The 17,275-nt window shown below is 43.0% G+C and overlaps 1 protein-coding gene across 1 annotated transcript in view; it reads right to left on the bottom strand.

Moving 5' to 3' along the window:
• LOC137385165 (NACHT, LRR and PYD domains-containing protein 3-like) overlaps nucleotides 1-16,229 on the bottom strand; it is a 74,174-nt gene extending 57,945 nt beyond the window's left edge. The window contains exons 1-4 of the mRNA XM_068060131.1: nucleotides 16,156-16,229; nucleotides 12,034-12,200; nucleotides 2,907-3,078; nucleotides 2,739-2,804 (exon numbers count right to left, since the gene is read on the bottom strand). Of these exons, the coding sequence (XP_067916232.1) occupies nucleotides 2,739-2,804; nucleotides 2,907-3,078; nucleotides 12,034-12,200; nucleotides 16,156-16,165 (415 nt within the window). The 5' untranslated portion in view covers nucleotides 16,166-16,229. The remainder of the gene's footprint in view (nucleotides 1-2,738; nucleotides 2,805-2,906; nucleotides 3,079-12,033; nucleotides 12,201-16,155) is intronic.
• Between the last annotated feature and the right edge of the window lie 1,046 nt (nucleotides 16,230-17,275).

The raw sequence follows: 17,275 nt of genomic DNA, 5'->3' as shown, positions 1-17,275 counted from the left end.
CATGCAACAAATAATTGTGTTGACGTAACAGTCCTTTCTGAACACCAATTAAAATCAAAAGGAAAGCTACTGCACACTTCACTCAGTTTAATGTTAGAGCAGAAAACCTTAACATTTCATTTCAACTGTCCTACTAATAATTCCATTGTGTTGTTTAATCTTGTTCTGAGTTTTCTCTAATGCAGTGCTGGAAATTAGAAAATAGGTTTCTGTTAATCATTGACTTGAGTCTAAAAGGAACCATCATGGAGCAAAAGAAATTTCACTGCACATTTCAACTGGTTTGTTGCCAGTGGGAAAATAGCAAATAAATTTCTCATCACCCAGAACAATATTTTCATCATATTCTTAGATTAATGGATTAATGTTCTATTGTGTTCACATCTGAGAGGAGATGAAAAGGATTCTGACTGGTCATTCTCTGCTGTGCAAAAAACACTACCTTACAGCAATGTGCACAGCTCATGTCTCCATATAATCTCGATGATAAAGCCACTGGATAAGGCGTAAAAAAAGAATCACGAGGATGATAACAAAACTGGTAGGTGATATTTGTCAAGGGAGACTGAACAAACTGGGGCTCTATTCTCTAGAAAAAAAAATAAGGATGAGGTTTCCCGAATCGAGGTGATTAATAATACGAATGAGGATTAACAGAGTAGACATAGAGAGGAGATTGCCATTTGTAAATGAAGATAGCCACCAATAAGTCCAATAGGTAATTCAGGAGAAACATCTTTAGCCAGAGTGTTTGCAATGTGGAGTTCACTACCAAAGGAGTAGTTCAGCTGAAGAGGGGAAGCTGGGAAGTGAAAAGGAATAAAAGGATATCGTCATAGCGTTAGAGGAAGATGGGTGGGAGGTGGCCCATGTGGGTGTTCCTTCATTCGGCCAAAATCTCATGCCATGACCAAAGATCAGTGATCTGCTCAGATTCATTCTTAAACATCCTTCATTGTCGAGGCTTGCTCAGCCATTTCAGAGGTGACCACATTGGTGAAGAGCTGGAGCTATATATCGACAAGACCTTCTTTACCGCTACCAATTGGCCTGCTTCTGTGCTAGACTACATTTAATTCTATTTTCTTTTTTCACATCTCTCCTCCTCTTTATTGTCAATCTATAGGATAGAGCTACAGGAGTCAATACTTCTGACTCAAGGTGCTATTATTTCCCTGTGAGTTGAGGGCACATGACAGGTGTGTATGGGGTTTCACAGTGTATCAGGATCCTGCCAGGTATGTATGGGGTTTCACAGTGTATCAGGATCCTGCCAGGTGTGTATGGGGTTTCACAGTGTATCAGGATCCTGTCAGGTGTGTATGGGGTTTCACAGTGTATCAGGATCCTGCCAGGTGTGTATGGGGTTTCACAGTGTATCAGGATCCTGCCAGGTGCGTATGGGGTTTCACAGTGTATCAGGATCCTGCCGGGTGTGTATGGGGTTTCACAGTGTATCAGGATCCTGCCAGCTGTGTATGGGGTTTCACAGTGTATCAGGATCCTGCCAGGTATGTATGGGGTTTCACAGTGTATCAGGATCCTGCCAGGTATGTATGGGGTTTCACAGTGCATCAGGATCCTGCCGGGTGTGTCTGGGGTTTCACAGTGTATCAGGATCCTGCCAGGTGTGTATAGGGTTTCACAGTGTATCAGGATCCTGCCAGCTGTGTACAGGGTTTCACAGTGTATCAGGATCCTGCCAGGTGTGTATGAGGTTTCACAGTGTATCAGGATCCTGCCAGGTGTGTATAGGGTTTCACAGTGTATCAGGATCCTGCCAGCTGTGTACAGGGTTTCACAGTGTATCAGGATCCTGCCAGGTGTGTATGAGGTTTCACAGTGTATCAGGATCCTGCCAGGTGTGTATGGGGTTTCACAGTGTATCAGGATCCTGTCAGGTGTGTATGGGGTTTCACAGTGTATCAGGATCCTGTCAGGTGTGTATGGGGTTTCACAGTGTATCAGGATCCTGCCAGGTGTGTATGAGGTTTCACAGTGTATCAGGATCCTGCCAGGTGTGTATGAGGTTTCACAGTGTATCAGGATCCTGCCAGGTGTGTATGGGGTTTCACAGTGTATTAGGATCCTGTCAGGTGTGTATGGGGTTTCACAGTGTATCAGGATCCTGCCAGGTGCGTATGGGGTTTCACAGTGTATCAGGATCCTGCCGGGTGTGTATGGGGTTTCACAGTGTATCAGGATCCTGCCAGCTGTGTATGGGGTTTCACAGTGTATCAGGATCCTGCCAGGTATGTATGGGGTTTCACAGTGTATCAGGATCCTGCCAGGTATGTATGGGGTTTCACAGTGCATCAGGATCCTGCCGGGTGTGTCTGGGGTTTCACAGTGTATCAGGATCCTGCCAGGTGTGTATAGGGTTTCACAGTGTATCGGGATCCTGCCAGCTGTGTACAGGGTTTCACAGTGTATCAGGATCCTGCCAGGTGTGTACAGGGTTTCACAGTGTATCAGGATCCTGTAGGTGTGTATGGTGTTTCATAGCGTGTCAGGATCCTATACACAACATTCCGAAGTCAGTGGATTCAGTGAAGTATTTGCAAAGTCCATACATTTACAGCGTATATCAGAAACCAAATCTAAGATTTAAGATAAATGCAAGCAACTTTCAATCGTGTTTCTCCAGCCTCTGAACTTCTGATTCCCAGAAACAAACGGCGACAGTCGGATTCTGAGAAGTGAAATAGGATGTTTGAAATCTCCATGTCATCACTTACCTTTCAGGTGACTGGGTAATTCAGATAAACCTCCTGCGATGCGTGTATAATCAAATGAATCACAACCTGTTTAAATCAATTAATTTACATGAAATCAGATTTGTGTAATATAGTAAATTCTGCAGTGTTTGAATCTGAAGTTGAATTCAGTGTGTGATTTTACCATACCGAGTTCCTGTATATCTTTCAGTATTTTGTCCAACTTTGGTACTCCGTGACGCATTTTCACAAAGGATTCCCACATCACCCTTCGGACCCGAGAGCCTTTCTCCATCACCAGATTTAGGAGAAGTTTGGAACTGTCTGCCCTGTTTCCCTTCTCTGTGAGTTCAATGATTTTCTGTAAGTATAATGATGAATATATTGAGGAGGGGAGTGATCGCTGGACACTGAGAATGAAAAGATCCCAGCCTTTTTTTAATCACAGGAAACAGTCACTGGAGTACATACTGATCTATTCCGAACATGGGCTGAATATTCTGCAAGCGTCTTCGAGGGACATGAGAACAGAAGCAGGCCATTCTGCCCATCAAGCCTCTTCTACGATTCAATGAGATCATGGCTGATTGATATCCTAACCTCATCCACTCACCTTGGCTCCATATCCCTTAATATACGTGGCTCGCAAAGATCGATCGATCTCAGATCTTGATTAATTCATTCATGGAAAGTATATGAAACCAAAATAGAAATCAGAAGTATTGTTCTGGAAGAGTGAGGAATCACTGATGCTCTGCAGTCGTTTCACTAGGATTAGTTTCCTCTGTCCTTCAGTCTCCAACATCGCATCAGATACTGAATAACAATATGATCCACTTGTTTCTCCCACTTACTTTCTGCTGTCACACTTTGGCTGCTGTTTTATTTCAGTAAATCACAATCAGAACTCAAGTGACAGAGAAGCATTGATTCTGAAGTGAGGGAAGCAGCTAGAAAACTGTCTAACTGATCACCACTGACTAATCAATACAATCACTGCTGATCTATTAGTCAGGAGAATTAACAATAAGGATGAAAAATCCAATTGCTTTTCCCCTCAGTCATTGAAACGTGTGTCACCCATTAGTTTACACACCCTCTGCCAGTTTGAAACCTCAGTCACTGGGAACATATATCTGGCACGAGGCACAAGCAGTCAGGACTTTCACCTACAGTTTATAGTAACATAGAGGCTTTAATGTGGAAAATTGACAGTAAGTGTGGGGCCCTTAGAGGATGTGAATGGGGAATTAATAACAGGGAAATGGCAGATAATTTAAACCAATATTTTGCATCAGTCTTCACAGTGCAGAACACTATAAACACCACATCAATAATAGATGAACAAGGTGTAAATGGGAGGGAGAAAGTTGTAACAATATCACGAGGGAAAAGGTGCTGGACAAGCTAATGGGACTAAAGGCAGAAAAGTCGCCAGGACCTGAAGGTCTGCACCCAAGGGTTTTAAAAGAAGTGACTGCAGAGATAGTGGAGACACTGTTGATAATATACCAAAACTCACTGGATACAAGCCGATTGGAAAACCGCTAATGTGACAACCCTATTCAAGAAAGGAGGGAAAGAGAAAGCAGGAAACTATAGACCAGTTAGCTTAATGTCAGTCATTGGGAAAATGCTTGAGTCGATTATGAAGGAAGAAATAGCAGGACATTTAGGGAATCATTATGCAATCAGAGTCAACATGATTTTACGAAAGGGAAATCATGTTTGACAAATTTGTTAGAGTTCTTTGAGGATATGACAAGCAAAGTGGATAATTATTGTTGTGTAGTTGGATTTTGAAAAGGCGTTTGATAAGGTGCCACATAAAAGGTTATTGCACAAAATAGGAGCTCAGGGTATTGGAGGTAATGTGTTGGATTGGATTGAGGATTGACTAATACACAGAAGGCAGAGAGTCGGGATTATTGGGTCTTTCCCAGTTTGGAAAGTCATAACTAGTGGGGTGCAATGATCAGTCCTAGGGCCTCAGCTATTTACTATCTACATTAATGACTTAGAGGAAGGGACAGAGTGTATTGTATCCAAATTTGCTGACAATACAAAAATAGGTGGGAAGAAATGTTGTGGTGAGGACACAAAGAATCTGAAAAGTGATACAGATAGGTTAAGTGAGTGGGCAAAAACCTGGCAGATGGCGTACAATGTTGGAAAGTGTGAGGTCATCCACTTTGGTAGGAAGAATAAAAAGGCAGATTATTAGTTAGATGGAGAAAGACTACAAAATACGGCAGCACAGAGGGATCTGGGTGTTCTTGTACAGAAAACACAAAAGGTTAGCATGCAGATGCAGCAAGTAATTAGGAAGGCAAATGGAATTTTGGCCTTTACTTCTAGGGGGTTAGAGTTTAAAAATAGGGAAGTTCTGTTACAACTGTACAGGGTGTTGGTGAAGCCACACCTGGAGTACTATGGACAGTTTTGGTCCCCGTATTTAAAGAAGGATATACTAGCAGTGGAGGCAGTTCACAAAAGGTTCACTAGGCTGATTCCTCGGATGAAGGAGTTGTCTTATCAAGAACGTCTAAACGGGGTTAGACCTTTATTCATTGGAGTTTAGAAGAATGAGAGGTAATCTTATGGAAACATATAAGATTTTAAGGGGGCTCGACAGGGTAGATGTTGAGAATATGTTTCCACTAGTCGGGGAATCTCAAACTAGGGGACATAATTACAGAATAAGGGGGTACACATTTAAAACTGAGATGCGAAGGAATTTCTTCTCTCAGAGGATGGTGAATCTCTGAAATTCTCTGCCTCAGAGAGTTGTCGAGGCCAGGTCACTAAATGTATTTAAGGAGGAGGTAGATAGATTTTTGAAATCTCGGGGAGTCGAGGGTGAGGCAGAGCAGACCCGAAAGCGGAGTTGAGGACTGGGACAGATCAGCCATGATCTTTTTTGAATGGCGGGGCAGGCCTGAGGAGCTGAATGGCCTACTCCTGCTCCTATTTCTTATGTTCTTATGTAATGTTATAGTACCAGTAATCCAGAGACCTAATTTCAAATTTCTGCAAGGCATTTTGTGAGTTTGAATTCAAATTACAATTTCTAACATCTGGAAATTTAAAAAAAAAATCTGGTAGCGATAAAGAAGATTGTTGTAAAACTGAATGTCCTTTAGGTCTGGTCGATACGTGGCTCCGGTCCTTCACCACTGTGGTCGCCGCTGAAGTGGCCTAGCAAGCCTCGACAATGAAGGATTTTTAAGAATAAATCTGGGCCGGTCACTGATCTTTGGTCTTGGCATGGGATTTGGGTAGAATGAAGGAACACCCAGCCCAGTCAAGCCTGAAAGGTACTCCTCACTAACATCTGGGAACTAAAGCCAATGTGGGACAGGAGGACCACACATTTATCAAGCAAGTGTAACACACTCATATTTACAAAATCATATTTATTAGCGCCCATCCCAGAGTCCTTCATCAGAATCCTTGAGTATATCCTGTCCCATCGGCAGAGCAGACTGACCTGTGGTGGGGCACAATGGTATACATTCGGCTAGCAGTGACCCTGAATGTCCTCAACATTGACTCAGGACCCCACGTCACCTTGTCACTTCAGGGAAAATACGGGTAAGAAAATCTTTTTCTGATCACCACATACCGTCCTCCTTCAGCCAAAGATCAATACTCCTCCATGTTGAACACCACTTGGAGGATATCCAGTTTCCAGACAATTTTATTCACTCCACATGATATCATGGAAGGGGTGAGAGGAATAGACGCGGCAAAGTAGATGGGTTCCAACAACATTCTGGCTGTTGAGTTGAAGACGTGAGTTCTATAACTAGTCGTAGGTCAAGACAAGTTGTTCCAGTGCTGCCACATCACTGGCATCTACCTGATAATGTAGAGAATTACCCAGGTATGTTTTGTACATGAAAAGACTGACAAACCGAACCAGGGTCATTTACTATCCCAATTGGCTACTCACAATCATCAACAAAGTGATGTAAGAAGTTCTCACCAATGTTATCAAGAAGCACTTACTCACAAATAACCTGCTCACTGATGCTCAGTTTGGGTTCATCACAGCCACTCGGCTTCAGACCTCACTATGGACTTGGCCCAAACATGGACAAAATAGTTGAATTCCAGAGGCGAGGTGAAAGTGACATCAGCTACAACACTGGCATCTACCCGGCAATGTGGAAAATTGCCCAATTATATCCCATACACAAAAAAGCAGGACAAATCCAAACCAGCCAATTAACGCCTCATCTGTCTACTCTTGATCATCAGCAAAGTGATGGAAGTGGTCATCGATAGTGCTCAGCAATAACCTGCTCAGTGATGCTCAGTTTGGGTTCCGCCAGGGCCACTCATCCTGACCTAATTACAGCCTTGGTCTAAACATGGGCACAAGAGCTGAACTCAAGAGGTGAGGTGAGAGAGACTACACTTGACATCATTTGACAGAGTATGGTAACAATGGACCCTCACAAAACAGGAGTAAATGGGAATCAGGGGGAAAACTCTACGCTGGTTGGAGTCAGACCTAGCATAAAGGAAGATGGTTGTGGCTGTTGGAGGTCAATTATCCCAGGACATCACTGTAGGAGTTCCTCAGGGTCGTGTCCTAGGCCCAACCATCTTTAACTGCTTCATCAATGAACTTTCCTCCATTAGAAGGTCAGAAGTGGGAATGTGCACTGATTGAACAATGTTCAGCACCATTCACGACTCCTCAGATACTGATGCAGCTCGTATCTAGATTCAGCAAGACCTGGACAATATCCAGGCTTGGGCTGATAAGTGGCAAGTGACATTTGCGTCACAAAAGTGCCAGAAAATGACTATATCAAACAAGAGAGAATCTATCCATCTCCCCTTGATGTTCAATGGCATTGCCATCACTGTATCCCCCACTATCAACATCCTGGGGGGTACCATTGACCATAAACTGAACTGGACCAGCCACATAAATACTGTGGCTACAAGAGTAGGTCAGAAATGGCAAGTAACTCACCTCCTGACTTCCCAGTGCCTGTCCACCATCTACAAGGCACAAGTCAGGAGTGTGTTATGACCGAGGCGGGAGGACTGCATTGTTAACTCAGTCCCACTTCTCCACAGGTAACAGCATATCAATAAAGTTTCCTATTTACTGACACAGCCAATTAGATGTTCTATTTATCCCCAGAATAAAGAGCTCCAACCAGGTATCTTTAATAAACAGCAAAATTATCCATTTACTATAAAGCCAAGTCATAACCAATAATTAAGTTTATATATATACGAATTGAAATATTAAAGCTCCTTATTTTTTCCCTAGCCCTCACGCATATATATCCAAAAACTGGTTAACCAGGGAATAAAGGGATTTCTGTTCCCGACTGTTACCTAGAAAAAGAAGGGGGAAAATAAACTTATACTGAAGCAAAGAGTTGGAAGTCCTTTGCTTTGGCGAGGTGTCCCAAAGTTGAATAGATGGATGCCACTCAGAGTCTTTCCAGGCGAGATTGATAAACAGTCCGTTTTGGGTCAAGAAAGTCAACTGCAGAAGCTTCACATAGGTCTTCCATCAGGTGTGCAGCAACAAGTGTCAATTTTTACACATTCGGTTCAAATCTTTTAAAGATTCAAAGTTTCTGCAAAGATTCAGGACATTTTAAAACAGAGGATGCAAGAGTACAGCTTGACGCGGGGATTCTTCAGAGACAGGAGGAAATAGAAATCCGCAACAATTGAAATACAGGGTTTCTTCTCAAGAGATGCAGGATTCCTTTTCAAAGAGAAAGGTGGGAAGTTTTTCTCCTCTCCAGGCAGAAACAACAACTGATTGTTTCAACAGTTCAAATTGAAACTAAACCTCCAGAAACAAGTCACATGACCACCATTAATCACTCCTTTGTCACTTGCTTGTCAACATCTGTCCCTTTAGGTTAGAAAACAACCCCCCTGTTGGGTTCTTTGTAAACAGGTGTTTTCCAGCAAGTGTTTACATTCCACTCTCAGGTCAACTCAGTCCCAAACCATTTTTTCTTCAAAAAAAGACACAAAGTTCAGCCATCTCCAGATGTTTCAATGTCCATGAAATCATTTTTAGTTTTTCCTTAAATATAGATTCCCAAGTTTTTAACAAAAAATGGAACTCTTGTAACAAGTAGATGGATGCAGTTCCAGCAACATTCAAGAAGCTCAACACCATCCAGGACAAAGCAGTCCACTTGATTGGTACCCCATCTACCACTTTCAACATCCATTCCCTTCAGCACTGATGCACAGTGGCAGCAGTGTGTACTGTCTACAAGTTGCATTGCAGCAACTCACAAAGGCTCATTCGACAGAGCCTTACAAACCCACAACCTCTACCAGCTACCAGCTAGAAGAACAAGGGCAGAAGATGATTTCTTGATGTTCTGAAAATTATGGGAGAAAACACAATTGAAAAATTGCCATACAGATTCACTAGGATGTTACCAGGGATGTGGAGTTAATGTTAGAAAGGAGTTTGAGAACTTTGGGCTACTTCCATGGGAGGTGGAGAGATTAAGTGCGAACACACAAAAACATAAGAAATAGGAGCAGGAGTAGACCATGTCGCCCATCATTTCTGCTCCACCATTCAATACAATCATGGCTGATCATAGGCTTCAACTCCACTTTCCCAGAGAGACCAAAAATCTGTTTGTCAGACCAGCAAACTATCTACCTGAGGAGTTTCTGTAAGTGTTCAGAGTCTGAAGAATTATCAAATATTTAATGATATTTTACACTGACTGTCCTGAGAGCTGGTGGACCCGGTCCTTCCAAGCATCCCTATCCTTTTGTGTCTTTGCCAGTTGTTCATTTAATTGCTCTACTTCCCTTAATGCAAAGCAATCTGGATAAAGTTGGATGTATTTCATACAAGAATATGAATTCGGCCCCTCCAGCCTCCTCTGCCATTTGATAATGTAAGCCTTGAAAAATTATTCTGGTATTGTTCTATACCCAGCATGCTCTAAGGCAGCTAAGACAGATGCAGAACTTGCTGAAGTAAGCTTACAGACATGTCGAAACTTGTGGTTAAGGCACATGATTGCTGAACTGTGCAGACAAAGGGGAACAAATCAGTGACTGTTGAACGGTGCAGATAAAGGGGAGCAGATTAAGGGGAACAAACAATGGGTGTCACAAACAAGTCTGGACATCTGCTTAGGCAGCTAAACCACTAACGCTTGCTAATCAAAGATGAGCTAATGTTTGGAGCTTTATCTTAAAGACCATGCAAGACACAATCATATGAGTCATGTGTTGAGCAATGAGCCTTTAAAGAATATATAAGGGTTAACGCTTGAGTATATCCTCGGCAGGAACCTAGGAACAACTCTTGAAGGCAGGACCCTGAGTACGGAGGCTCAGTGATCAACCGTGACGAGAGACTGATCACCTCTGTATTGACGGGTAGTATCTTGGACAAGAAGTGAGACATGTACTTATTTGGTGACTAAATAAAACTGTTGTACTAAACTTCTCCTTGTCATAAGTTTGTATTCCGGTGTCTGGTGCCTGGGAGTTTGACATAATTGGAAAAGGGGTCAATCTTCCGATTCAGAGTTAAATTAGGCACGACAATAAGATCATGGCTGATCTGACTGCAGCCTGAGCTTTACTTTCCTGTCTAGCTGCTATAACCTTTGACTCCTTTGTCAATCAAGAATCTATCTAACTCAGCCTTAAAAGTTTTCAATGACCCAGCCTCCACTGCTCTCTGGGAGACAGAATTCCTTAGACTAACAAACCTCAGAGAGAAAAGAATTCTCCTCATCTGCATCTTCAGAATTCTGTAGTTGCGTGGATAAAAAGGAAGGCTGGAGTCTGGAGAGTGAACAGAAGATTGGCAATAGACTAGGGGGTGGGATTTTAACAGTAATGAGTAATGATGTCAAAGAAGGAAACTCTTGAGTCTGCGCAGTGAGCGAATGCGCATCGCGATGATGTCATCAGGCTCATGTTAGAGCTTCCTTCACACTGGGAGTTGGAAGGTAAGTTAAAGGGAACATTGCGGTGGTCGGGTTAGGCTCGGGTCGGGCTCGGGGGCAAAAATAGAGGGACTCGGGCTGGGTCGGACTCGGGTCGGGTTTTTTTGTGACTTGAGCAGGCCTTTAATCACCACTCATTCTTCTAAACGCCAATGAATGTGGGCCAAACCTGTCCAAACTTTCCTCATAAAATAACCCCTTCATTTCAGGAATCAGTCGAGTCAATCTTCTTCACCAATGCATGCTGTAATTTTTGGGAGTAAGTGGACGATATGATTAATTATTTTGGGGTGGTCCTGCATGTGCAATGACTTAAATGGGCCGCATAGTGTGTGGCCTGTGTAGAAACTTCCCAGTTGCTGTGTGGTTGCACAGCTTAGACAGAACATTGTTCATCACACATGAACTGATCAGAAAGCATAATTCAATCTAATTAACTATTATCAAAACAAGAGAACAGAATGTTAGAAATCAGAATTCTGTAGTTGCGTGGATAAAAAGGAAGGCTGGAGTCTGGAGAGTGAACAGAAGATTGGCAATAGACTAGGGGCTGGGATTTTAACAGTAATGAGTAATGAACAGGAGGTTGGGATAAGACTCAGTTGCCCAGATTTTCCACTTGTGTGGGTAGCAGCAGATTGACCATCCATTAAATGCCGTGACAGATGATCATTTCCATTTACTTCTCTTCCACTACAGGGAAGTGACATAACATTACAAACTGCATGCGTGCAATTTTCTAAAGTGCTGTCCCAGGGAGTAACACTCCACAGCAATTTCTATTCCCTGCATTGTGCCTCTGCCAAAGTTGGATATGACCCCCAGTGATGTATGGGGAGAAAAAACCCTGCAAGGCATCTAGTTTTCAATCCTCATAGTTTGATCTGGTTTATTACATTACAACCATTGTTGTTTCTGTTCTTCAAATTTCTCTCATTTTCTCTGCAGATAACTTTTGTCATTTTTCTGTTCCTTGATTTCCTTTATGTAATTTTCAAGTCAGTCAACTGATGACCTTCAGTCTTAGTCCTGTCTGTTACCTCTAATCACTCCTTTTCCCAGTCCCACTAAAACATTTTCCCTTGTTCTCAGTCCACCCAGGAATTCTACCTGAACCATTCGTCTGTTCTTTGTCCAGGTATTGATGGATCTGCTGGCTATTTTCACCTCTTCGTATCATTGTTTCAGATTCATAATATTCTCAGCTTTATCTATTTCTTTCTATTTTTTCTCTTTTTTTCTAACACTCTATATTTCTAAGACTTGAAATTATGTTACTTCCGTGCTATTTAAATAATCCAAACTCATTCTGTGTCCCTCTCACTTACCCGATGCTCCTGTCCACTGAAATGTCTCTCGTATGTTAACAATGAGCTGACTCCATCCACTCCTTCTTCAATCGCCTGTTCTAGTCTGTCCCGGTAGAATTTTGTCAATTGGAACAGTTGGTAATCATCACACTTTGCCAAGAACTCAGGGACTGTGGAGTTTGGATCTGTGAACAAAAATGGAGAAAACTAAACACATTATCCACGTTCCATCCAGGCTGCAACATTTACTTTGCACTAAATGACTGACACCTCCTGAGAGTCACAGTAACAAACAGAAACGCTACATATACAGGATGTGCTACATTTCATCATGCTATCCCATCCTGTCTTAACAAAGCTGTATCTTAATGTGTTGGGAGATTGGGCTCATGACTGGCAAATGATGTTCAACTTGGATAAGTGTAGTGTTCACATTCATACAACATTCAAAGAAAAGTATTAAAAACAGTGGAGAAAGAGAGAGGTCTGGGAATTCTAGTGTGTCTATCTCTAACAGTAAACAAATAACGCTGTGAAGTGATAGTTAGGGCAAACAGTCATTGAGGTGCATACATAGGACAATTGATTATCAGACGAGGGATTCTATTTTGTCCTGGTACAAGACATTGGTCAAACCTCACTTGGGATTTTATTAAATTTGTTCTTGGAATGGGAGAGTCGCTGGCATTTATTACCCATCCCTAATTGCCTTGAGAACAGGGTAACCAGTTTTGGGTTCCTCACATAAATAATAATATAAAAGCAAAAACTGCAGATGCTGGAAATCTGAAATAAAAACAAGAAATTCTGGAAATACTCAGCAGATCTGGCAGCATCCGTGGAGGGAAATGCAGAGTTAACATTTCAGGTCAATGACCTGTCATCAGAACTGGCAAAGATTAGAAATGTAACAGGTTTTAAGCAAATAAAGTGGGGGTGGGGAAAGAGATAACAAACGTGAAGGTGTCGATAGGACAGGGTCACAGAGAATAACTGACCAGAAGGTCATGGAGCAAAGACAAACGGTATGTTAATGGTGTGGTAAAAGACAAAGCATTAGTGCAGAGAGGGTGTTAATGGACAGAAAAATAGAATAGCCCTGGACCAAAGCACAAACATGAAAAAAAAACTGTGGACAGGTACATGGTAAAAAAAGGGATCATGTTCACAGGTTTGTCAAATACAACTTGGCGATATCCTCATCATCCCTTGTATCACAATGTTCTCACTATTCCAACCTGGATTAACAGATTTGACGAGTTTGCCCACAACATATGGAGGTTAAAAGGTCTCCAGTTATCCCCTCTCACCTCTCACTTTGTTTTTACAGAGACAACTGCTTGGTCTCTTTCAGCACCAACCCCAACACTGCACCCGCCACCCCAGCACTGCACCCCCACCCTCATCCCCCTTTTTTAATATCAAATGTGAATTGAAAAATTGTGGCAAGAATCTGTCCTATCACCTCTCTGACTTCCTTTAACAGCCGCGGTTGCATTATCACTGGTCCCAAGGACTTATCCACCTGGGCTATTTTGACCAGCTCTGAATCATTCCCTGCAGTGACCTTTAACTACGGACCCGGGACCTCCTTTATTTCACCAACATTGTCACTTTCAGCATCACTTTTAGAATTTAAGGGAAATATTTCATATTGTTGCCAAACTGCACTGTCCACAGTTAGTTTCCCTTGGATCCTCCTGTAATTAACCCTAACTGCTTGCTGGCCTGTAAACCTACCAGGAATTGTGCTACTTCCCGACCTAAAGCTAAACTGTGTACATATGGATTCTAAATTAGCATAGCTCCCTGGGACATCATTATGTCCTAAACTTCTCCACATCTCTATGTCTTTCCTCAATAAGTCTACTTCTATCACCAAGCTTTTATTCACAACTCTGTATGTAACTCGGTTTCAAATTGCGTTTGATAACACTCCTGTGTTTTAATACGTTTAGAAAGTCACATAAATATAAGTTTACGTTTGTGGAATGTTCATGTAACTCTTTAATCATACTGGCATCCATAACTATTTTTCACTGAGCCCTGTAAAAACACAGACCCTGTTTCAGATACTAGTTTAACTCTCTCATGCTTCTGACTTTGATTTGTACATTTACAGACAACATTCAACATTCTCTCCAACTATTGGAATGTGAACACATTCTCATCTTACATTTTTTAAACCAAGTCACTTCATCACTCACTTCCCACTGGGAGACAGTGGCACAGTGGTAATGTCAGGCTAATGTCCTGGGAACATGGGATCAAATCCCACCACGGTACTTGGTGGAATTTAAAATTCAATTAATAATCAAAAATCTGGAATTGAAAGCTAGTCTTGGTAATGGTGCCATGAAACTATCTACAAAATACTTAAACAGATAGACAGGGTAGATGCAGCTAAGATGTTTCCCCTGGGTGGGGAGTCTCAAACCAAGGGGCACAATTTCAAAATAAGGGGGAAGCCATTTAGGCTTCATTTCAGTGGAGAGAGTGCAGAGGGGATTCAGCAGAATGTTGCCTGGGCTGCAGCATTTCAGCTATGAAGAGAGACTGGATAGGCTGGGGTTGTTTTCCTTAGAGCAGGGGGGACCAATTGAGGTATACAGAATTATGAGGGAAATTGACAGGGTATATAGGAAGAAACTTTTTCCCTTAGCGGAGGTGTCAATAACCAGACAGCAGAGATTTAAGGTAAGGGGCTGGAGGTTTAGAGAGGATTTGAGGAAAAATCTTTTCACCCAGTGGGTGGTTTGACTTTTTAACGCACTTCCTGAAGAGGTGGTAGAGGCAGGAACCCTCACAACATTTAAGTAGTATTTAGATGAGCACTTGAAAAGCTATAGCGTGCCAGGCTACGGGCCAAGTGCTAAAAAATGGGATTAGAATAGATAAGCTTGATGGCCGGCACAGACAGGGTGGGCCGAAGGGCCTGTTTCTGTGCTGTATAACTATGACTCTAGGACAGAGATGAGGAGAAACTCCTTTACTCAGAGGGTTGTGAATCTTTGGAATTCTCTACTCCAGAGGGCTGTGGAAGCTCAGTCATTGAGTATGTTTAAAGCAGAGATTGACAGATTTCTAAATACCAATGACATAAAGGGATATGGGGATAGTGTGGGGTAAAAGCATTGAAGTGGATGGTCAGCTATGATCATATTGAATGGCAGGGCAGGCTTGATGGGCTAAATGGCCTACTCCTGCTCCTATGTTCCTATGTACCTGTAAATCTTCCTTTTTTCCTTCTAGCAACTTTCACTATTCAATAAAATTTCTGTCTTACTCCAATAGTTTTATTAATTCCACTCTTTAGTCTCAGATCTGGATATTTCCCACCTTCCAGTCACATCAGTTGATGCCCTTCCCACTGCTCCATTCATCTTTTGTGTGAAACCATTTTCTACTGGTCAGTTCAAATCATGACCGTCCCTTCCCTTCCCCCTGAACACACTCTAGTGCCCGAAAAACGTGAACCCTCACCCTCCTGATCGAGCCCTGCGGCCACACATTCACCTGCCTCATATTTACCTTAAGCAGCCCAGTGCGAAACAACCTAGAGATCATTACCTGGAGGGCCCACTTTTCAGATTAATACCTCAGTCTCAGTATTCCCTTGATAAACAAATGTCTGTCTGTGTCATTGGTACTGACCATGGGATATTTTCTGCTCTTCTTCCTTCCCCAGAGATGGTTTAAGCAGGATGTTCTACCCTCTGGTACAGGGAGGTAACTTATTAATCATCACCCGCTCAGGGCTGTAGAAGAATCTGTCTATTCCTCTGACTATTGAATCTCTCACCACTATCATTCCGCTATTCCTGTGTCCCACCTACATCTCCCCACCGCCGCACTCAGGGTGGCCCCCTGCTCCCTGGTGTGGCACTGTCGCTCAGGAAGCCCCTGCTCTGATTCATTGTCTCTATCCCCCTTACACTCCCCCATTCCACTGTCCCCAATGGACAGTGCCAGTACTCCCTCCACTTGTGACTGCAGTGACCTCTAGATGGTCATTCACTTCGCACTTTCTACTCAGCCCCTTTCCTTCTCCTCCTTCCTGTGTGAGGTGCAGCATCTTACACGAGATCTGGGCCCTTCTTCAAGACCAAAATTATATTTCAAAGAAGGTTGTGAACCTACCTGAGTCCATTCTTATTTTCACTGAAGATGTTGGATCTTCTCCCCTGTTTGAACCTTCAGCCTTGGCAGTGACAGGCGTTCCTGGATTCTCATGTGCTGTAATAAATACAATATTCATGGGAAAGTTAGACAGAAGTATGAAAATGAGAGGTAGAACGTTGCCTTGTTAAACCTGATATCAGTCCCTGCTCCCCGATCAGTGCAACACTTGTTAGCTCTGGGATCGAGTATTTCTGGAGTGTTACAATCAACTCTGCTCACCAGATGTGACACAGACAGCTTTTCATAAAATTCGTTCATGGGATGTAGGCATCACTGGCCAGGCCGTCATTTATTGCCCCTCCCTAATTGCCCTTGAGAAGGTGTTGGTGAACTGCCTTCTTGACCACTGCATTCCATGTGAGGTAGGTGCACACACAGTGCTGTTAGGAAGGGAGTTCCAGGATTTTGACCCAGCGACAGTGAAGGAACGGCGATAGAGTTCCAAGTCAGGATGGTGTGTGACTTGGACCGGAACTTGCATGGGGTGATGTTCCCATGCATTTGCTGCCCTTGTCCTTTGAGATGGTAGAGGTCGTGGGTTTGGAAGGTGCTGTCCAAGGAGTCTTGGTGTGGTGCGTTGCTGCAGTGCATCGTGTAGATGGTCCACACTGCTGCCACTGTGCGTCGGTGGTGGAGGGAGTGAATGTTTGCAGATGGGGTGCCAATCGAACGGGTTGCTTGGTCCTGGATGGTGTCGAGCTTCTTGAGTGTTGTTGGAGCTGCACCCATCCAGGCAAGTGGAGAGTCTTCCATCACACTCCTGACTTGTGCCTTGTAGATGGTGGACAGGGTTTGGGGAGTCAGGAGGTGAGTTAGTCGCCGCAGGATTCCTAGCCTCTGACCTGCTCTTGTAGCCACGGTATTTATATGGCTACTCCAGTTCAGTTTCTGGTCAATGGAAGTTGATAATGGGGGATTCAGCGATGGTAATGCCATTGAATGTCAAGGGGAGATGGTTAGACTCTCTCTTCTTGGAAATGGTCATTGTCTGGCACTTGTGTGGCACGAATGTTATTTGCAACTTAACAGCCCAAGCCTGGATATTGTCCTGGTCTTGCTGCATTTCTACACGGACTGC

The sequence above is a fragment of the Heterodontus francisci genome, chromosome 28 (assembly GCF_036365525.1).
Source record: "Heterodontus francisci isolate sHetFra1 chromosome 28, sHetFra1.hap1, whole genome shotgun sequence".
Classification (NCBI taxonomy): Eukaryota; Metazoa; Chordata; class Chondrichthyes; order Heterodontiformes; family Heterodontidae; genus Heterodontus; species Heterodontus francisci.
This window is presented reverse-complemented; position numbering and strand designations above follow the sequence as displayed.